This window comes from Canis lupus, chromosome 1, assembly GCF_003254725.2.
Source record: "Canis lupus dingo isolate Sandy chromosome 1, ASM325472v2, whole genome shotgun sequence".
NCBI lineage: Eukaryota > Metazoa > Chordata > Mammalia > Carnivora > Canidae > Canis > Canis lupus.
The window spans coordinates 108,523,558-108,546,389 of NC_064243.1; the positions used below are offsets into that span (position 1 = coordinate 108,523,558).

General features: G+C 47.3%; 1 protein-coding gene across 3 annotated transcripts in view; it reads left to right on the top strand.

The window, feature by feature from the left end:
- Positions 1-22,832, top strand: part of ZNF541 (zinc finger protein 541) — a 45,565-nt gene that overhangs the window by 15,136 nt on the left and 7,597 nt on the right. For all 3 annotated transcript variants that reach the window (XM_025424494.3, XM_025424493.3, XM_025424495.3), the window contains exons 4-14: positions 1,997-2,240; positions 3,852-5,688; positions 7,647-7,705; positions 8,748-8,907; positions 9,129-9,302; positions 10,197-10,521; positions 16,943-17,006; positions 17,632-17,774; positions 18,168-18,271; positions 19,460-19,535; positions 20,273-20,361. In XM_025424494.3, coding sequence (XP_025280279.1) covers positions 1,997-2,240; positions 3,852-5,688; positions 7,647-7,705; positions 8,748-8,907; positions 9,129-9,302; positions 10,197-10,521; positions 16,943-17,006; positions 17,632-17,774; positions 18,168-18,271; positions 19,460-19,535; positions 20,273-20,361 — 3,275 coding nt within the window. The remainder of the gene's footprint in view (positions 1-1,996; positions 2,241-3,851; positions 5,689-7,646; positions 7,706-8,747; positions 8,908-9,128; positions 9,303-10,196; positions 10,522-16,942; positions 17,007-17,631; positions 17,775-18,167; positions 18,272-19,459; positions 19,536-20,272; positions 20,362-22,832) is intronic.

Here is a 22,832-nt window from a genome sequence, read left to right on the forward strand (position 1 = left end):
TAAAAGTAGTGTATTTGCTTTCTTACATAAAGGTCTTCCCTCATCATCATAAATTACTCCATAGTGCTCTTTGTATTCTTGTTTCTTAGACTGTTTGCGTTTCTGTGAACAACTTTTTTATGTGTTGAGTTTCCTTTTTTGGCCACGTTCTTTGAACATATTCCTTCAAGGAGGTTTGCCTGTCAGAGAACATACACCGTTTTTTCTTTTGTTTAGATTTTATTTATTTATTCACGAGAGACAGAGAGGGGCAAAGACACAGACAGAGGGAGAAGCAGGCTCCATGCAGGGAGCCCGATGTGGGGCTCAATCCCAGCACTCCGGGATCATGCCCTGAGCCTAAGGCAGACATGCAACCACTGAGCCACCTAGGCATCCCAATACACCGTTTTATAACATATTTGTAACACTGCCTTCTGTGAGCATCAGGCAGCTTCTCAGGCCAGTGCCTCTGCCTGATTTTCAGTGTCCTTGTCAAATTTTTGCAACATTTGGTTTTCTGGTTTATTTATTTTTAAATTTTATTTATTTGTTAGAGCTCAAGCAGAGGGAGAGGGAGAAGCAGACTCCCTGCTGAACAGGGAGCCCTATGTGGGACTCCCATCTCAGGACCCCAGGACCATGACATGAGCTGAAGGCAGATGCTTAACCAACTGAGCCCTGGGCCCTTGGATTTTTGGGTCCTGCCCCTGGCAGCACCCCAGAGAAGTGGAGGTTTCTGAACTTGCCATCTCATGAGGCAGTCTGAATCCATTTTGAGGACCACTCTAAAGAGCAGGAGTATCTTCCACTGTTGGTCTGTCCAATAGATGATTGTGGAGTGTCCATGAGTGCGAGGAGGGGAATGCTGGGAATAGCAGGAGCCTGCAGAGTCCTCGCATCCATGGCCCCTGCATTTCCAGTGATTTGAAATCAGCTTCTCTTTAGTCTGGAGGAAAGCAAACCTATCTCTGTCCCTTGGAACAAAGCAGAAGCAGTCTGTTCCTTCCCTACTCACTGGCCCTGGAATAATTGACGAACCCCCTTCCTCCCATTCCTCAGGTGAATGATTTTAAACATACCTTTTATCATTTTACCCAGAGGGACACAGAAAACATGGAAATGCAAATGCATTCAAATACACAAAAAGAGTAAAAGAAGAGGCCCACAATCCTACCAGTATATGCCATTCTCTCAGCTTGTTTTCTATTCAGATTTATTTGTCTTTTTGTGTTTTGTAGCAGGTTACTGTTTTCTCAGTGAGTAGCGCGGCGTGAACGTCCATTTGTGTTGGATGTTTTTCCATAGTTTTATCTTTTTTTTTAAGATTTTATTTATTCATTCATGATAGACATAGAGAGAGAGAGAGAGGCAGAGACACAGGCAGAGGGAGAAGCAGGCTCCATGCAGGGAGCCCGACGTGGGACTCGATCCCGGGACTCCAGGATCACGCCCTGGGCCAAAGGCAGGTGCCAAACCGCTGAGCCACCCAGGGATCCCCTATAGTTTTATCTTAAATGCTGTTCTAGACCACTCAGACCATCAAGCAGTCACCTGTGTGCCCTTTTATCAAATGTTAGGTTGTGTCTAAAGGGAATCCAGGCAGTGCTGCTGTTAACTACTTTGCCAGCTACTTCTTTGTATAAATCTGTGTATTTTTACTTTAAGATCCCAGAGGTGGAATTGGCTGGAAGAAAGGATTTATACTTTCCTAAGGCTTTAGATTGTATTTTTCTGGGTTGGCCTTCTGAGAGCACCATGGGTGGCCTGGCCCATGTTGGTCAGTCACCTCCTCACCTCCATGTCCTAGGAGTGCTTCAGACAGCTGCTGTCCCTCTGCATGGCCTGGCTGGGATCTCTTCTCTTTCGCATCCTTTTCTCTATGCCCAAGGTGGCTGAAGCTGGAAGACGCTGTCCTGACCCCAGTGGGTCATGGCCCCAAGACTTGCCGAGTGCCTTAGCCATGCCCTTTGTCATCCCCACATGTCTGTAACCTGTGCTTTCTCCCTCTGTTTAGACCTGGGCCTTGGCGTGCTCAAGATGCCTAAGGAGGCTGATGAAGGAGGCAGGGCTACCTGTGGGAGTACCAGGAAAGGCAAGCGGCAGCACACTTCCCCCCAGAACCCGCTTCTGGACTGCAGCCTCTGTGGAAAGGTGTTCAGCAGCGCCAGCTCCCTTAGCAAGCACTACCTGACGCACAGCCAGGAAAGGAAGCACGTTTGCAAAATCTGCAGCAAGGCCTTCAAGCGCCAGGACCACCTGTATGTGGGAGCACGGTCAAGGGGCCAGTGGGGAGTGGGCATGCTCCCACTTCCCTTAACGCCCTCCCAGGCAACCAGGCCTGCCCTCAGCTGGGGTCCCCTCCCACTCCCAAGATGGCTGTGACCCCATGTGCAGATGTACCTCTCTTCTCCCACTGCCAGTGCTCCTGAGCCCAGGGCTCGCTCCTCCCAGAGCAGATCACTTTTCCCAGCCCCCATGTTCACACCAGGGAGGAAATCACTGCCTCAATTCTGCAGGCAGGACCCTTGTGGGTTTCAGGACACATAAGGGCTCACTCCCAAAAGAATTTTGTCACACAGGGAATTGGGCTAACTTTAGAGAGAAATGTTTTGGAGGCCCTGGCAGGTGTCCGAGGAGAATGGATCTGCGTCTCATGAGGAGTGTGGATGGGAATAACTCAGGGGCCTGAGAGATTCTGAAATGCCTGTTTATAGAATATGTTAGTGGAGCATTAATTTTTTTAACTCCATTTTGCCCTCCTAAACTCATGATGTAAAAAATAAAGCCCACTTTAAGAGTTAGCCAGAATTCCCTTTGTTCTCAGTATCTTGGAAAATCATGAGCTTTTCTTGCTAATGAGGCAGGAAAGGCAGACTTTTTTCAAACTAAGAGACTTGCCAGTGGTAGATGGCAAATCCTTGCATTTTTAGGATGCACCTAACTATGGTTGGGGCTAGAAATGGAATCTCCCGACTCCTCCTCTGCAGCTGCCCTCAGATGGAGGCCAAGGCCAGCCTTTGAGGAAGGGCTGTATTATTTACTGGAGATACCCCATGTGTCATGTTGATTAGACCATCCAGGGAAGGGCTGTTGGGAACCCAGAGCAAGACTTAGGATATATTAATGTACATAGAAGTATGATATAGATGTAGTACATATTTGTATTCATTTATAATTGCAGAAATTACAGAAGGCACATTTGACTGCTAGAAAGTTTTTACTGATGGGCATCTGTAATTTTTTTTTTTTTTTTTGCTGGAGTGGGTTCCAGGTAGCTGTCTCCTTAGAGGAGTGCTATGGGAAGGCAAAGGCTCCTTTGGCTAAGGGAATGGTTATCCTGAAGATAGCATCTCCTTCACTGTGTCCTGCAGAACCTTGGTCCTCAAGGATGCTAGGAGGGGCTGTTTAAATAAATGGTTCTGTGGGCACATAGGTTTGAGAGATATGGGAGGTTAAAGAGATGTCTCTCTATGCACTATATAGCTTTTAAATTTGCTACGCTGAACCTCCAAGGAGCAAATGGTGTTTTTTTTTTTCAAAACTTCCTTGCCAGCTGAGCCCACGTCCTCAGGGAGTGACTCTGGAGGACTGGTGTTCCTTGGGAACTCACTTTGGGGAACTCCAATCTGGCTCTCATTGATTTTTTTCCCCTCATATAAGGGTTTTGCTCGAAGGTGAGGGAGGGGAGCACCCCTTGCATTGCTTTGCCCATAAGAGTGGCTGCCTGGGTCTTTCCTCAGGGAGGCTCAGTGTAGCTTCTGATTGATGGGATGGATGCACCGCCACCCCCTGGGGACACACCTGGGGTTCTGTGTGTGGTAAGGGGCAGCTGAGAAACCTGCTGACTGACTTCTCTCGTGTGACTCCAGGACTGGGCACATGCTCACCCACCAGAAGACCAAGCCCTTCGTGTGCATCGAGCAGGGCTGCAGCAAGAGCTACTGTGACTACCGCTCCCTACGTCGGCACTACGAGGTCCAGCATGGTCTGTGTATCCTAAAAGAAGCCCCCCCAGAAGAGGAAGCCTGTGGGGACTCCCCCCACGCCCACGAGGGGGCCAGCCAGCCTGCACCCGCTGGCCTGCGATCTCTGGTGCCCCCAGAAGCCAGGTCCCCCAGCTCCCTCTTGCCCAACCGAGACCTCCTGCGCTGTATTGTGAGCAGCATCGTCCACCAGAAGATCCCTTCTCCCGGCCCGGCCGCCGCGGGGCCCTCAGATGGCAGTGAGGGGAGGAACACAGCCTGTCCCTGCGCACCCTCTTCCGGGCCCTCCTCCTGCACCCCAGGTGGCATCCCAGTGGCCCCTGGAAACCTGGGCATTGACGTTCCGGAAGAGCCTCGTCCCCCAAGGAAGGAGCCTGCTGCAGCCATGTTCACAGCCGTCCACTCAAGAGCAGTGGAGAATGGGGGCACTGACCTGGCTGAGTCTGAGCCCCCTCTGCTCCCAGTGCCGCCCACCCTGGAGGGGTGGCCTGAGGGTGGCCCCCTACCTGCCTGCCTGCCTCTGTTCCGAGCCCAGACGGTCCCCACCAGTTCCCAGCCAGCCAGCCACAACTTCCAGTGGCTCCGGAACCTGCCCGGCTGCCCCAAGAACAAAGGGAACAATGTGTTCATGGTCCACAAGCCCCCGTCAGTGCCATCTCGGGAGGGCTGCGAGTCAGCCCCTGGCCCCAGCAGCACCTCCCCCGTGGGGGAACCCTTGCCCAACTCAGGCCCCAGTCTGGAGGACGCGTTGCCCTTCCCTGCCACGCTCCTGAAGGCACCTGGGGAAGCCTCAGGGGACCCCAGATATGTTGGCGGAGAAGACGACTCCTGGGTTTCCAAGAAGAGCAAGTTTGACTGCGACTCCTTCTTGCGGCAGAACCCCGGGGAGCCCAGCCTCCCAGATGCCCAGAAGCCCAGCGGGCTCCCATCGGATGCCACTCCACTCTTCCGGCAGCTGTTCCTGAAGTCCCAGGAGTCTCTGGTGAGCCACGAGCAGATGCAGGTGTTCCAAATGATTGCCAAGTCCCAGCGGATCTTCTCCCAGCTGCCGGGGCCCGAGGGCAAGCAGGCTGCCCTGAAGCCACTGCCGGGGCCATGGCCGCAGCAGCCCCCACCACCAGCAACTCCTGTTGACTCTCTCCATGCTGGCCCTGGATACCCGGAGCCAGAGGGGTCCCCAGGCCGCAGGAAGAAAACCACGCCCGGGTTCCCCAGAGAGGCCTCTCCGGGCGGCACCAGACGGGACACCAAGGGAGGACCAAAGGTGGCCACTGCTCCGCTGCCCCTCACAGCGGCATCATTGGACCCTCCTGGGAATCCAGACATCTCCTCTCTAGCCAAGCAGCTGAGATCCACTAAAGGGACCTTGGACTTGGGGGACATCTTCTCCCCCGGGGGCCCCCGGCAGACCCAGTTAGGTGGGGAGGAGACCCTCGGAGCCCCGCTCCCTGGGAAGCAGGCCCAGGCGGAGAATGGCCCAGCTTTGGGGGCCGGGAAAGGCGAAAAGAGCCAGGCCTGCACCCGGGGCGGAGGCTACAGGCTCTTCTCCGGCAACCCTAGGTCCCAGCGCTTCTCAGGCTTCAGGAAGGAGAAGGTGAAAATGGATATGTGCTGCACGGCCTCCCCAAGCCAGGTAGCCATGGCCTCCTTCTCATCAGCTGGACCACCAGCAGAGCCACCCCAGGACTCCAAGTCCAAGCTGACCATATTCAACAGAATCCAGGTACGTGGGCCCTGCCCTCATGCCACCCCCAACCTCTGACCCACCTGTCCAGGCCCCAGGCCAGAGTCTCCTGCGTCCCATGTGTGACTTGCTTCTGCACCTATTGGTTGGCCAGGCATTGTGTTTGATCCTTGGGGATCCTCCTCCAGAGCAGATTTGCAGAGATTGTGGCTCTTCCTGTCACCCCCTCCCCCGAAAGAGCCAGAATGAGGTCTTCAGCATTGTCAAAGATCCTTCCCTTCCCACCCCATCCCCCTGAGCTTTTTCTGCTGGCTTGCTTTTTGCCTCTCACTTCCTTTTGGATTGCCCTCCTTAAATTCTTCAGGGACCATAAAGGTAGAGTTCTGCCCCCGTAAATGTTCCTGCGCACGATGCCCTGCCTCTCCTGGTGGGAGTCTCGGTCCCGATGCCAGCCAGCGCTTGTGGAATGGTAGCTCCGTCCTTGTGGGTGGCATCCACCAGGTCTGGGTGCAGAGAGGTGGGCCATCCTTCCTTGTGACGGCCCGGGGTCCAGCACCCTTCCTGTCACCCCAGAGCTGTCTTTTTCTTCTCTCTCTCTCTTTTTTTTTTTTTTTGACAGCACACATGATTTAATTCACCATGTTGAAGTGTACTCTCCAGTGGCTCTCAGTATATTCACAGGATTGTACATCCCTTACCACTCTTTGCCAAACGTTTTCATCACCCCAAACAGAAGCCCTGTACCCTGAATTGTCCCCCCAATCTCTCCATCCCTCCCGACCCCTGGCAACCATGAATCTACCTGTGTCTATGGGTTTGCCCTTTCTGGACATTTCACGTGGTTGAAGTCATACACTATGTGGCCTTCTGTGTCTGGTTTCTTACACTTGGTGTGGTATTTTCAAGTTTTGTCTGTGTTCTAGCACCTGTCAGTGCTTTGCTCTTTTATACAACTGAGTAATATTCCACAGTATGGACGCATCACGTTTTGTTAATCCATTCATCAATTGGCATTTGGGTTGTTCCCACTTCTTGGCCATTGGGAATAGTGCTGCTGTGAACATCTGTACACCAGTTTCCATTCAGACATAGGTTTCCATTTCTCTTAGGAAATGCTTAAGCGTGCAATTTCTAGGTCATAAGGCAACTCTGTGCTTAACCGTCCGAGGGACTGCCTGACTTTTCCAAAGTGGCCACGCCATTTAATATCCCCACCCACAGTATAGGAGGACTCTGCTTTCTCTGCATCCTCACCAACCCTGGTGGTTCTCCAGGTTTTTGTATCCCAGCCATCCTCCTAGGTGTGATGTGGTATTGCATCACTGCTTTGATTTGTTTTGCTCCAGTGGCTAATGCCACTGAGCATCTTTTCATGTGCTCAGTGGCCATTTGTAAATCTTTTTTAAAAAAGATTATTTATTTATTTATTCGTGAGAGACACGGAGAGAGAGAGAGAGGCAGAGAGAGAGGGAGAGAGAGGCAGACACAGGCAGAGGGAGAAGCAGGCTCCATGCAGGGAACCTGACGTGGGACTCGATCCCGGGTCTCCAGGATCACACCCCAGGCTGAAGGTGGCACTAAACCACTGAGCCACCCGGGCTGCCCCCCATTTGTAAATCATTTACACTAAGTGTCTTTTGGACCCTTTGCCCATTTTTAAATTGGGTTATTGGACTTTTTCTTATTGAGCTGTATATGAGTTCTTTATATATCATGAATACAATCCCTTGCCAGGCCTGTGACTGGCTGTGATTTTCTCCCATTCTACCATTGTCTTTTCACTCTCTTGATGGTATCCTTTGAAGCACAGCAGTTAGAAATTTTGATGGAGTCAGATTTGTCAGTTCTGTCTTTTTGTTTTGGTCTTATCTGGGAAACCAGTGCATCCTCTAGGGTCATGAAGAATCACACCTATGCTTTCTTCTCAGAGTTTTACAGTTGTAGCTCTTGTATACTTCCTTTCCAACATGTTGGCTTACATGTATTTTCATCTTTAGGGTGGAAATATCTACCGGCTCCCCCATCCGCTGAAGGAGGAGAATGTGGCAGGTGGATGGTAAGTTCAGAAGCCATGCCCTGCACACCCTGGGGGAGCTCAGCCCCTCAGATTCCTCAGGTGGCCTTTATGCCCTGACCCTGGGTCACCCGAGTTCTGGATACTTTAGTCTTATTTTTTTTTTTTGTAAATTTATTTTTATTGGTGTTCAATTTGCCAACATACAGAATAACACCCAGTGCTCATCCCGTCAAGTGCCCCCCTCAGTGCCCGTCACCCATTCACCCCCACCCCCTGCCCTCCTCCCCTTCCACCACCACTAGTTCGTTTTCCAGAGTTAGGAGTCTATGTTCTGTCTCCCTTTCTGTTATTTCCTACCCATTTCTTCTCTCTTCCCTTCTATTCCCTTTCACTATTATTTATATTCCCCAAATGAATGAGACCATATAATGTTTGTCCTTCTCCGATTGACTCATTTCACTCAGCATAATACCCTCCAGTTCCATCCACGTTGAAGCAAATGGTGGGTATTTGTCGTTTCTAATGGCTGAGGAATATTCCATTGTATACATAAACCACATCTTCTTTATCCATTCATCTTTCGATGGACACCGAGGCTCCTTCCACAGTTTAACTATTGTGGACATTGCTGCTATAAACATCGGGGTGCAGGTGTCCCGGCGTTTCACTGCATCTGTATCTTTGGGGTAAATCCCCAGCAGTGCAATTGCTGGGTCGTAGGGAAGATCTATTTTTAACTCTTTGAGGAACCTCCACACGGTTTACAGTGAGACTGAAGAAGGAGAAATTAAGGAGTCAATCCCATTTACAATTGCACCCAAAAGCATAAGATACCTAGGAATAAACCTCACCAAAGAGGTAAAGGATCTATACCCTAAAAACTACAGAACACTTCTGCTTTAGTCTTGAAGAGGTATGTACCCAGCTGTGAAGATTTGTGGTATCCTGTCTCCGCTTCTTAGGGTTCAAGAGTTATCAGTGGATCAGACTTAAAAATGAAAAAGAAAAAAACAAAAGGAAATTAGTGATGGGGACAGAGTCCCATTCTCCTGTTCTTCCCTCCTGCCATGTCTCCTCACAGTAACCAGCAAAATGGGGGTCCTGCAGACTGGGCAGAGCCAAGGAGCACTTATGTCTGCAAGAATTGCAGCCAGATGTTTTATACAGAGAAAGGGCTGAGCAGCCACATGTGTTTTCACAGCGACCAGTGGCCATCACCTCGAGGGAAGCAGGAGCAGCAGGTGAAGGGGCGCGCGCAGTAGGTTCTTGCTTTCAGGGTTTCTGGCAGGCTTTTTGGGGAGTAGGTGCCTGGATGTCATCTATCTCAGGATGCAGCTGTCCCCCTGGGGGAAGCCTGGGCAGGGGTTCCAGGAGTCAGGGCTGTCCGGCGCTTCAGGCCAGAGCAGCTCTTCCTGTCCTGCCTACTGGGAATCTGAAAGAGCCTTCTGTCTTCTGCATTTAGGTGTTTGGCACGGAGTTTTGCAAGCCACTGAGACAGGTGCTGAGGCCAGAGGGGGACGGGCAGAGTCCCCCAGGGGCTAAGAAGTCCTTGGACAACACAGCTGCAGCCCCTTTGGCGATCCCTGTGTCTGCACCTGTAGCTCCAGCAACCCGACCCATTGGGAGCGCTGCCAAGGTGGGTGCTGGTCAGTCCACTTCCTTCCTGCTGCTTCCCCTACCTGCCGGTGGAAGCGGCAAGGGAAAGCACAAACCAAACATCAAAAAAATGTCTGAGTCTCAGGAAGCTTGCTTTGCATGTTCAATCAGTCATTAACATCCACTGAGCTTCCCTGGTGCCAGCCTGTGGACTTGGTGACCATGACAGCCCTGGGCCTGCCAGTCCGGTAGAGTCAGTGGACCTGTCCCCAAACAGTGATGCCCCAGAGCGCAGGGAGCTGAGAGCATCCCAGAGGGGCCCCAGGGACTCAGCCTGAGGAGATCAGGGAGGTCTTCCTGGAGGAGGGTGTGTTGCAGCTGAACCATGGAGGAGAGGAGGAGTAGGCCTGGCAGAGAGGAGGGACTGCATGGAGGTGAGACAGAGCATTGTAATTTCAAGTGACCAGTCTCCCCAGCCTCTACTGGAGGATCCCACCAGGCAAGCCCAGGCTAGCCTTGGTGGATGAGGTGCACGGATGCCTTGCCCGTCTCACAGGACCTGTTGCTGTTTCTTATTCTGTGATATGGCTGCACTGTCTCTGGCCCCCACTCTGTGCGAGCCAGGGCTTTTAACAACTGAAACCAGCCTCCCCTGTTTGCACATTCCTCTGTGTCAAGGCCTCTTTGAGGGCACAGATGCATGGGAGGGCTCCAGCCTCGAATGTCACCAGGCTTAGTTAGGATCTGGGGTATGGCTCAGACATAGTAGCCCTGCTTGGCTCCCTTTTCTGAGGGCGCCAGGCGTGGTCACATGTCCCTGAGTCTCCGTAGTCTGTACTCTCTGCCCACTGTCCTGCTATCCCAAAGACAGAGCTGTGGGGCGGGTGGTCTCCAGTACTCCCATGCCATTCTGAACTCTCTTCTTCTTCTCCAGGGACAAGAGAAGGATGGGGAAGAGAGAGACAGCAAGGAGAGCAGCCAACACAGGAAGCGGAAGAAGCGCCCCCAGCCCAAGTCACTGTCCATCCCTCCCGCACCCTCTTCATTAGGGGAGCTGGGCCTGGGAGGATGCCACCAGAGCTGTCTGAGGTCCCCAGTGTTCCTGGTGGACCGCCTCCTGAAGGGGTTGTTCCAGTGCTCTCCTTATACACCACCCCCCATGCTCAGCCCCATCCGCGAGGGCTCTGGGCTGTACTTCAACACCCTCTGTTCCACCTCCGTTCACGCCGGGCCTGACAAACTCATCAGCAACATGCTTGGTGAGTGAGGCTGGGCATTATTGCAATCTCTGCTCAGCATGCGATGGGCCAGGTCCATTCCCTCCTGCCATATTTGGTCCAGAGATTCTCTCTGGTCTGTGGCTGTGCCCGACTATGAGTGCCATTGCTGTTCAGAGGTATCCCAGGACCATCTGGGACCAGCAACCTTCTAGATACTTTTTTTTAACCTTCTAGATATTTAGAGTGTTACAGCTAGAAAGAAAATCTGGAGACTGTGTAGCCTGACAACCCTTCTGCCTGGGCCCTATAAGTACTTTTTAACAGTGTTGCTGAAATAGAATTCACATACCATGAGAACCACCCGTTTAAAGTATACAGCATTTTTTTAGTATATTCACAGGGTTCTGCACCCATCACACAATCTAATTTTAGAGCTTTTTGATCACCCCCAGAAGAAGCACCGAATCCATGCATCACACGTGCATTCCGCAGCCCCCATCTCCCCAGCTCTGAGCAACCTCTAATCTGCATTTTCTCTCTATGGATCTGCCCTTTCTGGACATTTTGTACAACTGGAATTACATAGTAGGTAACATTTTGTGTTTAGCTTATTCACTAGCATCCATGTTCATCCATGTTATAGGATGTGTCTGTGCTTCTTTCCTTTTTCGCCCAGATAACATCCTGTTGTCTGAACATAACTGCATGTTATTTATCCATTCATCAGTTGATGGGCATTTGGGTGGTTTCTGCCTTTTGGCTATTGTGAATAATGCCGCTCATGAATATTCACGTACAGGTTTTTGTTGGATGTATGTTTTCATTTCTCCTGCGAATACCCCCAAGAGTGCAATTGCCAGGTCATAGAGTAACTCTATATTTAGCCATTTAAGGAGCTATCAGACCATTTTCCAAAATGACTGGACCATTTTAAATTCCCACCAGCATTGTATGAAAGTTCCAGGTTCTTCACATCCTTGTCAACACTTGTGATCTTTTTTTCTTATATAACCAATCTAGTTTTGAGCTACATTTCCCTGATAGCTGTTGAGATTGAGCATCTTCCTGCATGCTTACTGTCCATTTGTAATCTTTTCAGATCCTTTGCCTATTTTTTGAATAGGGTTGTTGTCTTTTTATTATTCAGTTGTAAACTTTCTCATATATTCTGGAATTAAGTCCTTTATCAGATATACAGTTTGCAGATTCTCTCCCGTTTTCGGCATCATCTTTTCATTTTATTTGTGGTCTTGTTTGCAGGACTAAAGTTTTTAATTTTGATGAAGTCCAGTTTATTTTTTGTCACTTGTGCTTTCAGCATTGTATCCAAGGTTTTTGCCTGACCAAAGCTCACGAAGATTTACTTCTGTGTTTCCTTGTAAGAGTTGTATCATTTTCAGTCTTAAATTTGTGTCTGATCCATTTTAACTTTTATATATTGTGTAAGGCAGGAGTCCAGATTCACTCTTTTGCATATGGATATCAGCTGTTCCAGCACCATTTATTGAAAATACTATTCCTTTCCTCTTGAATTGGCTTGGCTCCCTGTGGAAACTCAATTGACCATAAATGATTTGAGATTTTTCTTCTTTTTTAATACTATCATTTGTAGTTATAAATTTTTCTCAGAGCACTGCTTTAGCCACATTCATAAGTTTCAGTATGTTGTGTTCTTATTTTCATTTATCTCAAAGTATTTTCTGATTTCTTTTTTTTTTTTTTAAGATTTTATTTGTTTAAGAGAATGAGCAAGCACAAATGGGAGGGACAGAGGGAGAGGCCTAAGCAAGGAGCCTGACATGGGGCTCGGTCCCAGGACCTTGTGACCTGAGCCAAAGGCAGACACTTAACCAGCTGAGTCACCCAGGTGCCCCTAAGCATTCTTTTATTTTATTTTTAAAATATTTTATTTATTTATTTATTTATTCATGAGAAACACAGAGGGTGGGATCCCCGTTTTTTTTTTTTTAATTTAATTTATTTATTCATGAGAGACACAGAGACAGGCAGAGGGAGAAGCAGGCTCCATGCAGGGAGCCTGACGTAAGACTCGATCCCAGGTCTCCAGGACCAGGCCCTGGACTGAAGGCGGCCCTAAACCACTGAGCCACCAGGCTCATTCTCTTTTAATATTACATTGATACAGCTGGATTTACATCTTTCATTTTGCTTTTTATATATATGTTCCTCTTTTTCTGCTTTCCTTTATATTAAGTGAATGTTTTCCTATATAACACATCCGTTCCTCTAATGTTTCACTTTTTTTAGTCATTTCTTAAGAGTTGCTCTAGGACTTAAACATGTCTTAATTTATCATGGTGTGTTCAGTTGTGTATTAATAAAATACAGAAACATTGCTACCGAGTTCTATTCCTTCTAGCCTTTTTTTGCTATTACTGTTATATATATATATATAGCAATATGTTATATATGTACATACATAGACATATATTTGAGAAACTCAGAAATACGTTATTGTAATTATTAACTTATATAATTTTAAGCTATATGAAAAAATATTAAAGGAAAACAGGTATTATTTATAGAGTTTGTTGTATTACCCTTCTTATTTACTGTTACTGATAACTTCATTTATTCCAGTGGATTCAAGTTATTGTCTGGGGTATTATTTCTTTAGTGTAGCTCCTTTGTGATATTATTGTCACCTATAGTGTATTTCTATATTTTATAGGCCCACAATACATATTGTTTTGTGCAATTGCTTTCTGAGTCAATTAAGAGAAGAAATAAGTGATTATACTTTTATAATCATCTTTACCAGCATCCTTTGTTTTGTTTTGTTTTGTTTTGGTTCACGTCACTATCTGGTGTCATTTGCTTTCAGTCTAAACTTTTTTGGGGTTTTGTTACCATTTTTTTTAAAGATTCCATTTATTCACGAGAGACACACACAGAGAGAGAGGCAGAGACACAGGCAGAGGAAGAAGTAGGCTCCATGCAGGGAGCTTGATGCAGGACTCAATCCGGGACTCCAGGATCACACCCTGGGCTGAAGGCAGTGCTAAACCGCTGAGCCACCCAGGAATCCCCGTTTTTTTTTGTTTGTTTGTTTGTTTTTTTAATTTAATTTATTTATTGATGAGAGACACAGAGAAAGGCAGAGATGTAGGCAGAGGGACAGACAGGCTCCAAGCAGGGAGCCTGATGCGAGACTCGATCCTGGGTCTCCAGGATCACTCCCTGGGTGGAAGGCGGTGCTAAATCACTGAGCCACCTGGGATGCCCGATCCCCGGTGTTTGTTATCATTATGGAGATACAATTTACATAAAATCCATCCCTTTAAAGTATGTATTACAGTGGTTTTTATTACATTCACAGAACTGTGCAACTCTTGCTACCATTAATTTTCAGACATCGTCATCACCCCCTAAAGAAGCCCCACACTTATTAGCAGCCACTCCTGTCCCTGACCCCCACCCCCAGCCCTGAGTAACCACTAGTAGTCTCTCTGTCTCTGTAGATTTGGCTAATCTGGACATTTCCATATATATGGAATCCTACAGTATGCGGTTTTTTGCCCACTGTCTCCTTTCACTTGGCATGAGGTTTCAGGCTTCACCTGTGTTACAGTATGTCAGTATCCCATTCCTTTTTGTGACTGAATAATATTCTACCTTTATTTCTTTTTTAAAAAGATTTATCTATTTATTTTAGAGAGATAGAGAACATGGGGGAGGGGGGATTTCAGCAGACTCCCTGCTGAACACAGAGCCTGACCCAGGGCTCGATCCCACAACCCTGAGATCATGACCTGAGCTGATCATGACTCAGCCACTCAGGCACCCCTCCACGTTTCCTGTTTCTTATAAGACAGATGTAATAGGGGATCCCTGGGTGGCGCAGCGGTTTAGCGCCTGCCTTTGGCCCAGGGCGCGATCCTGGAGACCCGGGATCGAATTCCACGTCAGGCTCCCTGCATGGAGCCTGCTTCTCCCTCTGCCTGTGTCTCTGCCTCTCTCTCTCACTGTGTGCCTAACATAAATAAATAAAAATTTAGAAAAAAATGTTAAAAAAAGACAGGTGTAATAGCAACAAATACCATTTTTTATTTGAGAATGATTTTATTTTACCTTTATTTTTGAAAAGTAATTTACTGGATATGATTACTGATGGACAGTTTTTTTACTTTCAGCAATTTGAATATGTTATCCTTCTGCCTTCTGACCTCTGTTCTGATAAGTCAGCTGTTAATCTTACTCAGGTGCTCTTGAATGTAACAAGTTTTTCTCTTTTTACTTTCAAGATCTTTATCTTTTGCTTTCAGCATTTTGCCTACTATGTGTCTAGATGTAAAGCTTTTTGTGTTTGTTTTATTTGGAGTTTATAGAGTTTCCTGGATGTATATATAGGTGGGTTTTTTTGTTTGTTTGTTTTACCAAATTTGGGAAGATTTCAGCTGTTGTATCAATGCCATGATATCTTACATGTTTTTTTTCCCTTTCTTCTCTTTTTCTGGTACTCTCCTTACAAGTATTTCATTGTACTTAATGATGTCCCATATTTCTCTGAGGCTCACTCCATCTTTTTCCACTTTTTTTCACTCTGTTCTTCTGATTACATAATCTCCATTGATCTGTCTTCAGATTTGCTGATTATTTCTCATGCCAGTTCAAATCTACTGTTGAGCCTCATCTTGGTTATTGTACTTTAAAAAAAATGATTTATTTCTTTTGGTGGGGGAGTGGAGCAGAGGGAGAGGGGGAGAGAGAGAAGCTGAAGCAGACTCCCCACTGAGCACAGGAGCCCCATGTGGGGCTCTATCTCATGACCCTGAGATTATAACCTAAGATGAAATCAAGAGTCAGATGCTTAACTGACTGAGCCATCCAGGCACCCCGGTTAATATACCTTTTTAGCCCCAGAATTTCCATTTGGTTCTTTTTTAAACTCTTCTGTCTCCTAATGGTATTCTCTCTCTGATAAGAAATCTTCATCAAATCTTCATCATACCTCCCTTTAATTCTTTAAGCACTGATGCTGCAGGGAGAGGAAGCCTCTCTCCTTAGTTGCACCTGCCTAGAGCTGGGCACTCCAGGTAGAGCTTCTGTTAAAGAGAGCTGGGGATTGGGTGGGTAAGGGATGGGCAGATGCCACAGACTCTCACTGTTATTACCAATATTTGGTCATTTTCTTAAATGAGTATTTCCCAAAATACTGTATGCCTTTAGGACTTCCAGAGACTTTAAGTTGCTGTTTTTAAAAATAATTTTTATCAGTTAGTCATCCTGCTGAGTTCCTTACTCTGCTTTTTAGAAGTCCACTCCCCCTTTCATGCAATCTTTCTTAAAATTGTGTTTTATCAGGGCACCCAGGTAGTGCAGTTGGTTGAGTGACCACCTCTTGGTTTCAGCTCAGGTCATGATATCAGGGTCATGATACCAGGCCCAACATTGAGCTCCATGCTTAGCACAAGAGTCTGCTTAGGCTACTCTCTCCCTCTCTGACTGCCCCTCCCTGTGCCCCCGCCCCAATAAATCTTTTCAAAAAATGTTTTCTCATGATAAGAACAGTTAATATGCTATGATGTTTCTCATGATAAGAACAGTTGCCCCCTTAAATGAGAAGGTATACAGTACATTGTTAATTATAGCTACTGTGCTATAGAGCAGAGCTCTAGAGCTTATTCGTCTGTCTTAACTGATACTTTATGCTCATTGATTAGTGAATACCCACTTCTCACTCCCTCAGCCCCTGGCATCCACCATTCCACTTATGATTATGTGAATTGGACTATTTTTTTATTTTTATTTATTTATTTTGAGAGAGAGGCAGTGAGCAAGCATGCATGTGTGAGAAGGGGCTGAGAGAGAAGGAGAGGGAGAGAATCTCCAGCAGGAGATTGTGCAGAGCCCAATGTGGTGCTCAATCCCAGAACCCAAGATCATGACCCAAGTCGAAACCAAGAGTTGGATGCTCAACCAACTGAGCCACCACAAGCCCCTGAATTTGACTATTCTAGATACTTATACAAGTGGGGTCATACAGTATTTTCTTCTCTGTACTGGCTTGTTTCACTTGGCATAATGTCCTCAAGGTTTATTCATGCTGTTGAATAATGAAGGTTTCTTTTTAAGAAAAAATGAAAAAAGGCTACCTAGTATTCCATTAGATGTAAATACCAGGTTTTCCTTACCCACTCTCCTGTAAGTGGACAAATAGATTGTTTCCACTTGGCTGTTGTGAATAGTGCCAAGTAAACATGGGAGTGCAGGTATCTCTTTGAAGATACTGATTTCATGTTTTTTTGGACAAATTCCCAGAAACGGGATTGCTGAATCATGTGCTAGTTCTACTTTTAATTTAATTTTTTTTTAATTTCCCTACCACTCAGCTTTAAGAGAGGCTGCTTTTAGCTGCTCTGCAAAGTCAGGCAGAATGGGCCCCCAGAACACTTCTTATCAATCTTCTTGAGACTTTTTTTTGTTATGTGTTTCCTAGATCAAGTGGATGGCTCTTTTGGCATTTGCATGGTAAAGGATGACACCAAGATCAGCATTGAACCGTGAGTTGGAACAGACTTAGCACCTGAGAGTGGATCCTTCCAAAGTAGGGGTGCTTTTGCCCTCCTTGTGGTCAGTGTCAGTTTTTCCCAATGGCCCCTTTATCATAGAGGATCAGATCTAACTATGGAGCCTTCCTAAGAGAGAAGTGCATTTCTGTGGGTGTATGTGGGAAGTTCCTCCAGTGTTCTTTCTGTTCAGACATACCATAGCTGGGACCAGGGAAACAGAATGCCCAGGACCTTGGGGTTCTAGGTAGAATTGGTGATGTTACAGTGCAAGACATTTTAGTGTCTGTGGAATGTGGCTGGATAGATATGGCTGTGGATGTAGAAGCATGCCAGCTATCAGCATATACCTTCCCTCTCCTAGACCCAAAGAGACACCTGAGGCCAGAGATGTGGCAATAAGGAGAATCAGGGGAAGGAAGGAAGCATCCCTTGAGAGGTTTCTGGAATGCCTGTACATATCTATCAGGGATGATGGACACTTCACATGTCTGACAGATGGCACAGAGCGGGGCTGGGGCCCAAGAGCAGGGCACACCACCACACATCCCTGTTTTATCTCCTGTCTTAGTCACATGTGTATGTCTCGCATGTCTGTGTGTGTGTGGCCTCATTTCAGACACATCAACATAGGAAGCCGGTTTCAAGCTGAGATCCCAGAGCTTCAGGAGAGATCGCTGGCTGGAATGGATGAGCATGTAGCTTCTTTGGTCTGGAAGCCATGGGGAGATGTGACAACCAACCCAGAAACACAGGACAGAGGTGGCTGAGACTTGGGGCCAAATTCCCCAGGGCCCTGCCGCAAGCCCCTATCTGAGGCTTTTTCCTCCCAGTTCTCCCCTTGGCCAAGAAGCAGTGCGCTGGAGTGAGGGGGTAGGAAGGCTAGCCCTTGGTGCTGTGCTGCTTCTCTTGAGTTGCAGCCTCCTGCTCCCACCTCCCTTCTCACACAGTCCTGGCCAGGCTGCTCAGAGCAGGGGCTGGGAGCAGGATTTATGCCCTTCCTCCTTGGCTCTCTCTACCCTCATCCCACTTTCAGCTGAGACGTGAGGGGGAGTCAGTGACAAGAAGCCCCCATCTTTGTGCTGTCAGGAAAATCTCCTCCCTGGAGCTCCCTGACTCTTTGTATCTCCTCTCTCACATGCTTGCTGGCAACAGTGACCGAGCTGTGCAACGTGGCCTGCTCCAGCGTGATGCCGGGAGGGGGCACCAATCTGGAGCTTGCTCTGCACTGCTTGCATGAAGCCCAGGGCGATGTTCAGGTGAAGTGAAGCAGGGGCAGGATGAGGTAGGGTGGGGAGGCTGTCTCAAGAAGCTCCCAGCTCTCCTGGGGCTGGGAGCTGCAGGTGCATGGAGGGTGCCACTGGCTTGGGGGTTTATGGCTCACGAAGAATGAAGGAAGCCCATCACCCTTCTTCCAGTGGCTTTGGGATTGGTGCAGGTCTTGTGAGCTGCAGATACGGGCTCAGCGAATCAGCTGTCTGACACAACAGTGGTGCCAGGGTTCCTCCGAGACGTCTCAGGGGCAGTGGGGAGCTGGGAGCCCAGTAGGCCCAACTCAGATCCTGTGCTGATTGGGTTTATTTATTGAGCTTTATTATCCCTCTTCAATTAAAAACCCATGTATGAAAACCTCTAATGCAATAGAAATGCCTCTGTCTATTCCAAGGACCCTGCTCACATTCTTGAATAATGGGAGAGAAAAGACCTGTCACCCGAGATGGGTTCCCCAGGAGTCAGTGCCACAGTCATATTTTTTCTGCAGCTGAGAGGCAGCGGCCAGCACATAGTGGGTGTTCAGAAGAGTGACCAACGCACATGGGGTCCTACTGAGCACTTGGTAATGTGGCACTGGGGCCAGGGCTGGCCTGAGGGTCCCAGCCTTGGCTTTATGCTCTGCTGCCTCCACCGTGAAATTATTAGTTTCGAACAAGGGCCCCTTGCACCGGGACCCACAGACCACATGGCTGGACCTGACAGGGTTGTTCTGGTGAGCAGGACAAAAATCCCTCTCTCTGTGGGCTGACATTTGAGAAGAGTCAAAACAGGAAATACGTTTTAGAAGATTGCTGGACAGCGACTAGTGCTATGAAGGAAGTAAAGCGAGGCAGTGGGCACAGGCAGCGCTGTTCCAAAGGCCAGACCCTGATGGTGAGGGGCTCACAGCAGAATAAATCTGCACACTCTTTCCTGCATCAGGAGAACCTTGCCAGGAGGAATCTACATCCGCTGCACTCTGTGTTCAGTGCTATAGTCCCAGTGTCCACAGGTGGCTCACAGGCAGTGGCTGCTCTGTGCACCAGCCCCATGCTGAGTTGTAGGGAAGGGCAGGCCTTTGGGAGGGTGCTGAGTGTTTTGTGGAGGAACAAAGGAATGAAAGCGAGACTCTTTATCGTCCCCCTCCTCCAACCCTGTCCAGTGTAAGTAGCCTGGCACTACTCTTGCTCTAGATTGCCCTGGAGACCCTCTTACTCAGAGGACCCCAGAAGCCACAGACTCACCCACTGGCCGACTACCGCTACACAGGTGAGTGGAGCAGGGTGTGGGTGTGGTTTCTGCCTACATGACACCAGCTCAACAGTCAATCCCAACAGCACACTTTGCCTGTGCCTCTTGGGAGTTCTCTTGGAGGCCTTCACCTGCTTTTCCAGAAAGGCTTGTTCTTCCCGGGGTGGGGCAGGGACTCTGTGGGCGTGTTCTCTTCTAGTTGTATCCCACCATCCCCCTTTTCAGTGGTTCCCTCATGGGCTCTGTCCAGCCAGGAAGGGGCTGCCTGTGGCCAGGGAGAGGTGGAGGCAGGCCAGGGTTCAGAAGTGGGGCTGAACTGCCTGGAGTCAGGCAGTGTGGGGCCCTCCCTCAGCCTTGGCAAGCCTCTCAATTCAGGGAAGCCTCAGTGGCTGCATCTATAAAGTGAAAATCATCATGGCCCCTACCTGCTAAGGGTTTTGTGAGGATTGTATGAGATAAAGCAAGTCAGGGGTTCAGCAGACTGCTTGACATGTAATTGTGTTTGCTGATGGCAGCCTTATTTATTTTTTTAAAGATTTTATTTATCCATGAGAGACAGAGACCTAGAGGGAGAAGCAGTCTCCCTACGGGGAGCCTGATTCAAGACTCAATCCCAGGACCCCAGGATCACAACCTGAGCTGAAGGCAAACGTTCAACCTCTGAGCCACCCAGGTGCCCTGATGGCAGCTTAAAAAGGAGGATGTTCTGCCTTTCAGCCATGCCCTTCTCCCCCTCTCGGCTCTTTCTTTAATAGGTTCAGACATCTGGACCCCCATGGAGAAGAGGCTTTTTAAGAAGGCGTTCTGTGCCCACAAGAAGGACTTTTACTTGATACACAAGACGGTAAGGTGAATATGGGCACACTGGTGTAGACAGGGCCTCACCTCCCACAGCAGAGCTAAGCTAGAGCTGAGGAGCCCATTGAGGGTGATGCTCTGCTTGTCTGTAAACGTTTCATAATTTTAGAAAGCCATTGTGGACACCTCCAGACAGTACAGAAATGCAGCAGTGCTCAATGCTCCAATAAATGAATGCTCCTATTCTCAGCTTGAGAAATGCTCCACGAAAGGCCTCAATCCCCCTGCCCAGAGTCCTCCTCCTGATGGGTAACCTATGCTTTTCACTCTTGAACTTCAGTCATCACGCTGCCTGCACAGATCTTAATATACTTAATATCCTGCTGATTTTTCTATTCTTTTGTTAACTTGATATACACAAAGCTGCACGTAATCAAAGTGTAACATTTGATGTTTTCGTGTACTTACACAACTATAGGACCATCATCACCCCCCAAGACTTTCCCCTGCCCCTTTGTAGAGTCCCTCTTTCCTGCCACCTTGTCCCTAGTCAACACCTTGTCTACTTTCTGTCACTGTAAATTAGTTTGCATTTTTCAGAGTTTTTCATCAATGAAACCATCATAGGGCATGTGCTATGCTCTCTGGATCCTTACACTCAGCATGATTGAGATTCATCTGTGTTGTTGTGTGCCAGTGGTTCACCCCTTTTCATTGCTGGGGTATATGTCATTGTTGGAGTACTGAAGTTTATTTAGTCCTTCACCCATTGAATCTGGGAGGTTTCCAGATACTAGCCATTATAAATAAAGCTGCTGTGAACACTCCTTCACGTTCAAGGCTCTCATGGACCAATACTATTTTTCTTTGGGGTGAATAGGCAGGGGAGGAATGAGCACATCATACACTAAGTGTTATGTTTAACTTTTAAGAAACTGCCAAATGGTTATCCAGAGTGGTCATGCCACTACACATTCCCATGGGTGGGTGGGCAGTGCATGAGAGTTCCAGGAGGCCCATGCCATCACAACAACCCCCTCTTCTTACTGTAGCCATTCTGGTGAGCGCACACAGTGGTTCCCTCTCTGTACTCCCAGAAAGACTGACAGTGCTGAGCATACCTGCTGCTTTGCTGTCTGTGTGCCTCATTTGATGAGGTGTCTGCTCCCAATCTTTTACCTGTGGTTTTTGTTTTTTGTTTTTTTGTTTTGTTTTGTTTTGTTTTTGTCTGTGTGGGTTTTCTTTTTGGAGTATTTGTGTTTTTATTAAATTGCAAGAGTTCTTTATTTGTTCTGAACACAAGTTCTACATCCATGTACCTGCTTTGCGGATGCTTGCCCCTGGTCTCTGGCTTCTCAGGCTCTGTTCAAGTGTCTTTGAGGAAAAGTTTTAAAATTTGAGTGAGCTCAATTTATCAATTTTTCTTTTATGGACCATGCTTCAAATGGCATCACTAAGAAACCTTTGCCTAATCCAAAGTCATCGGAATTTTCCCCCATGTTTTCTTCTAGTTTTATGATGTCTTATCTTTTATATATATATATTGTTAGATTTTATTTATTAAAATGTTATGGTTTTTGGTTTTGGTTTTTGAGATTTATGACCCATTCTGGGTTGATAGTGCAAGGTAAGGATTAGAGTTCATTTTCTGCATTTGTATATTTATTTATTTATTTTTAAGGTTTTATTTATTTATTCATGAGACACAGAGAATCAGAAACATAGGCAGAGGGAGAGGCAGGCTCCCTCCAGGGAACCTGATGCAGGACTTGATCCCAGTACTCTAGGATCATGACCTGAGCCAAAGGCACTCAACCATTGAGCCACCCAGGTGCCCCTGTATATGCATATTTAAACGTTTTGGTACCTTTTGTTGAAAAGACTATATTTTCTCTACCCAACTGCCTTTATAGTTTGGCCAAGTATCAGTTGGCCATACACCTATGTGTTTATTTCCGGACTATCCATTTTGTTTGATGTTTGTATACTATTAAGGTCTTTATTACTGTTGTATTATAATAAGTAATTTAATCAGAAAACATTAGTTCTTGAACTTTCTTATTCTTTTTCAAAATGTTTTCTATCCTAGGTCCTTTGCATTTCCATGTGAATTTTAGAATTAGCTTGTCAATTTCTTGTCTTTTTTTTAAATTTTTTTATTTATTTATGATAGGCACACAGTGAGAGAGAGAGAGGCAGAGACACAGGCAGAGGGAGAAGCAGGCTCCATGCACTGGGAGCCTGATGTGGGATTCGATCCCGGGTCTCCAGGATCGCGCCCTGGGCCAAAGGCAGGCGCCAAACCGCTGCGCCACCCAGGGATCCCTTGATTTTTGATTGTTAAATTGACCTCACATTTCTGGGATGAGCTCCACTTAAGCCATGATGTCTTATCCTTCATATATATATATATATATATATATATATATATATATATATATGTATATGTATATGTATATATGTGTGTATATATATGTATATATGTATATATATATGTATATATGTGTGTATGTATAT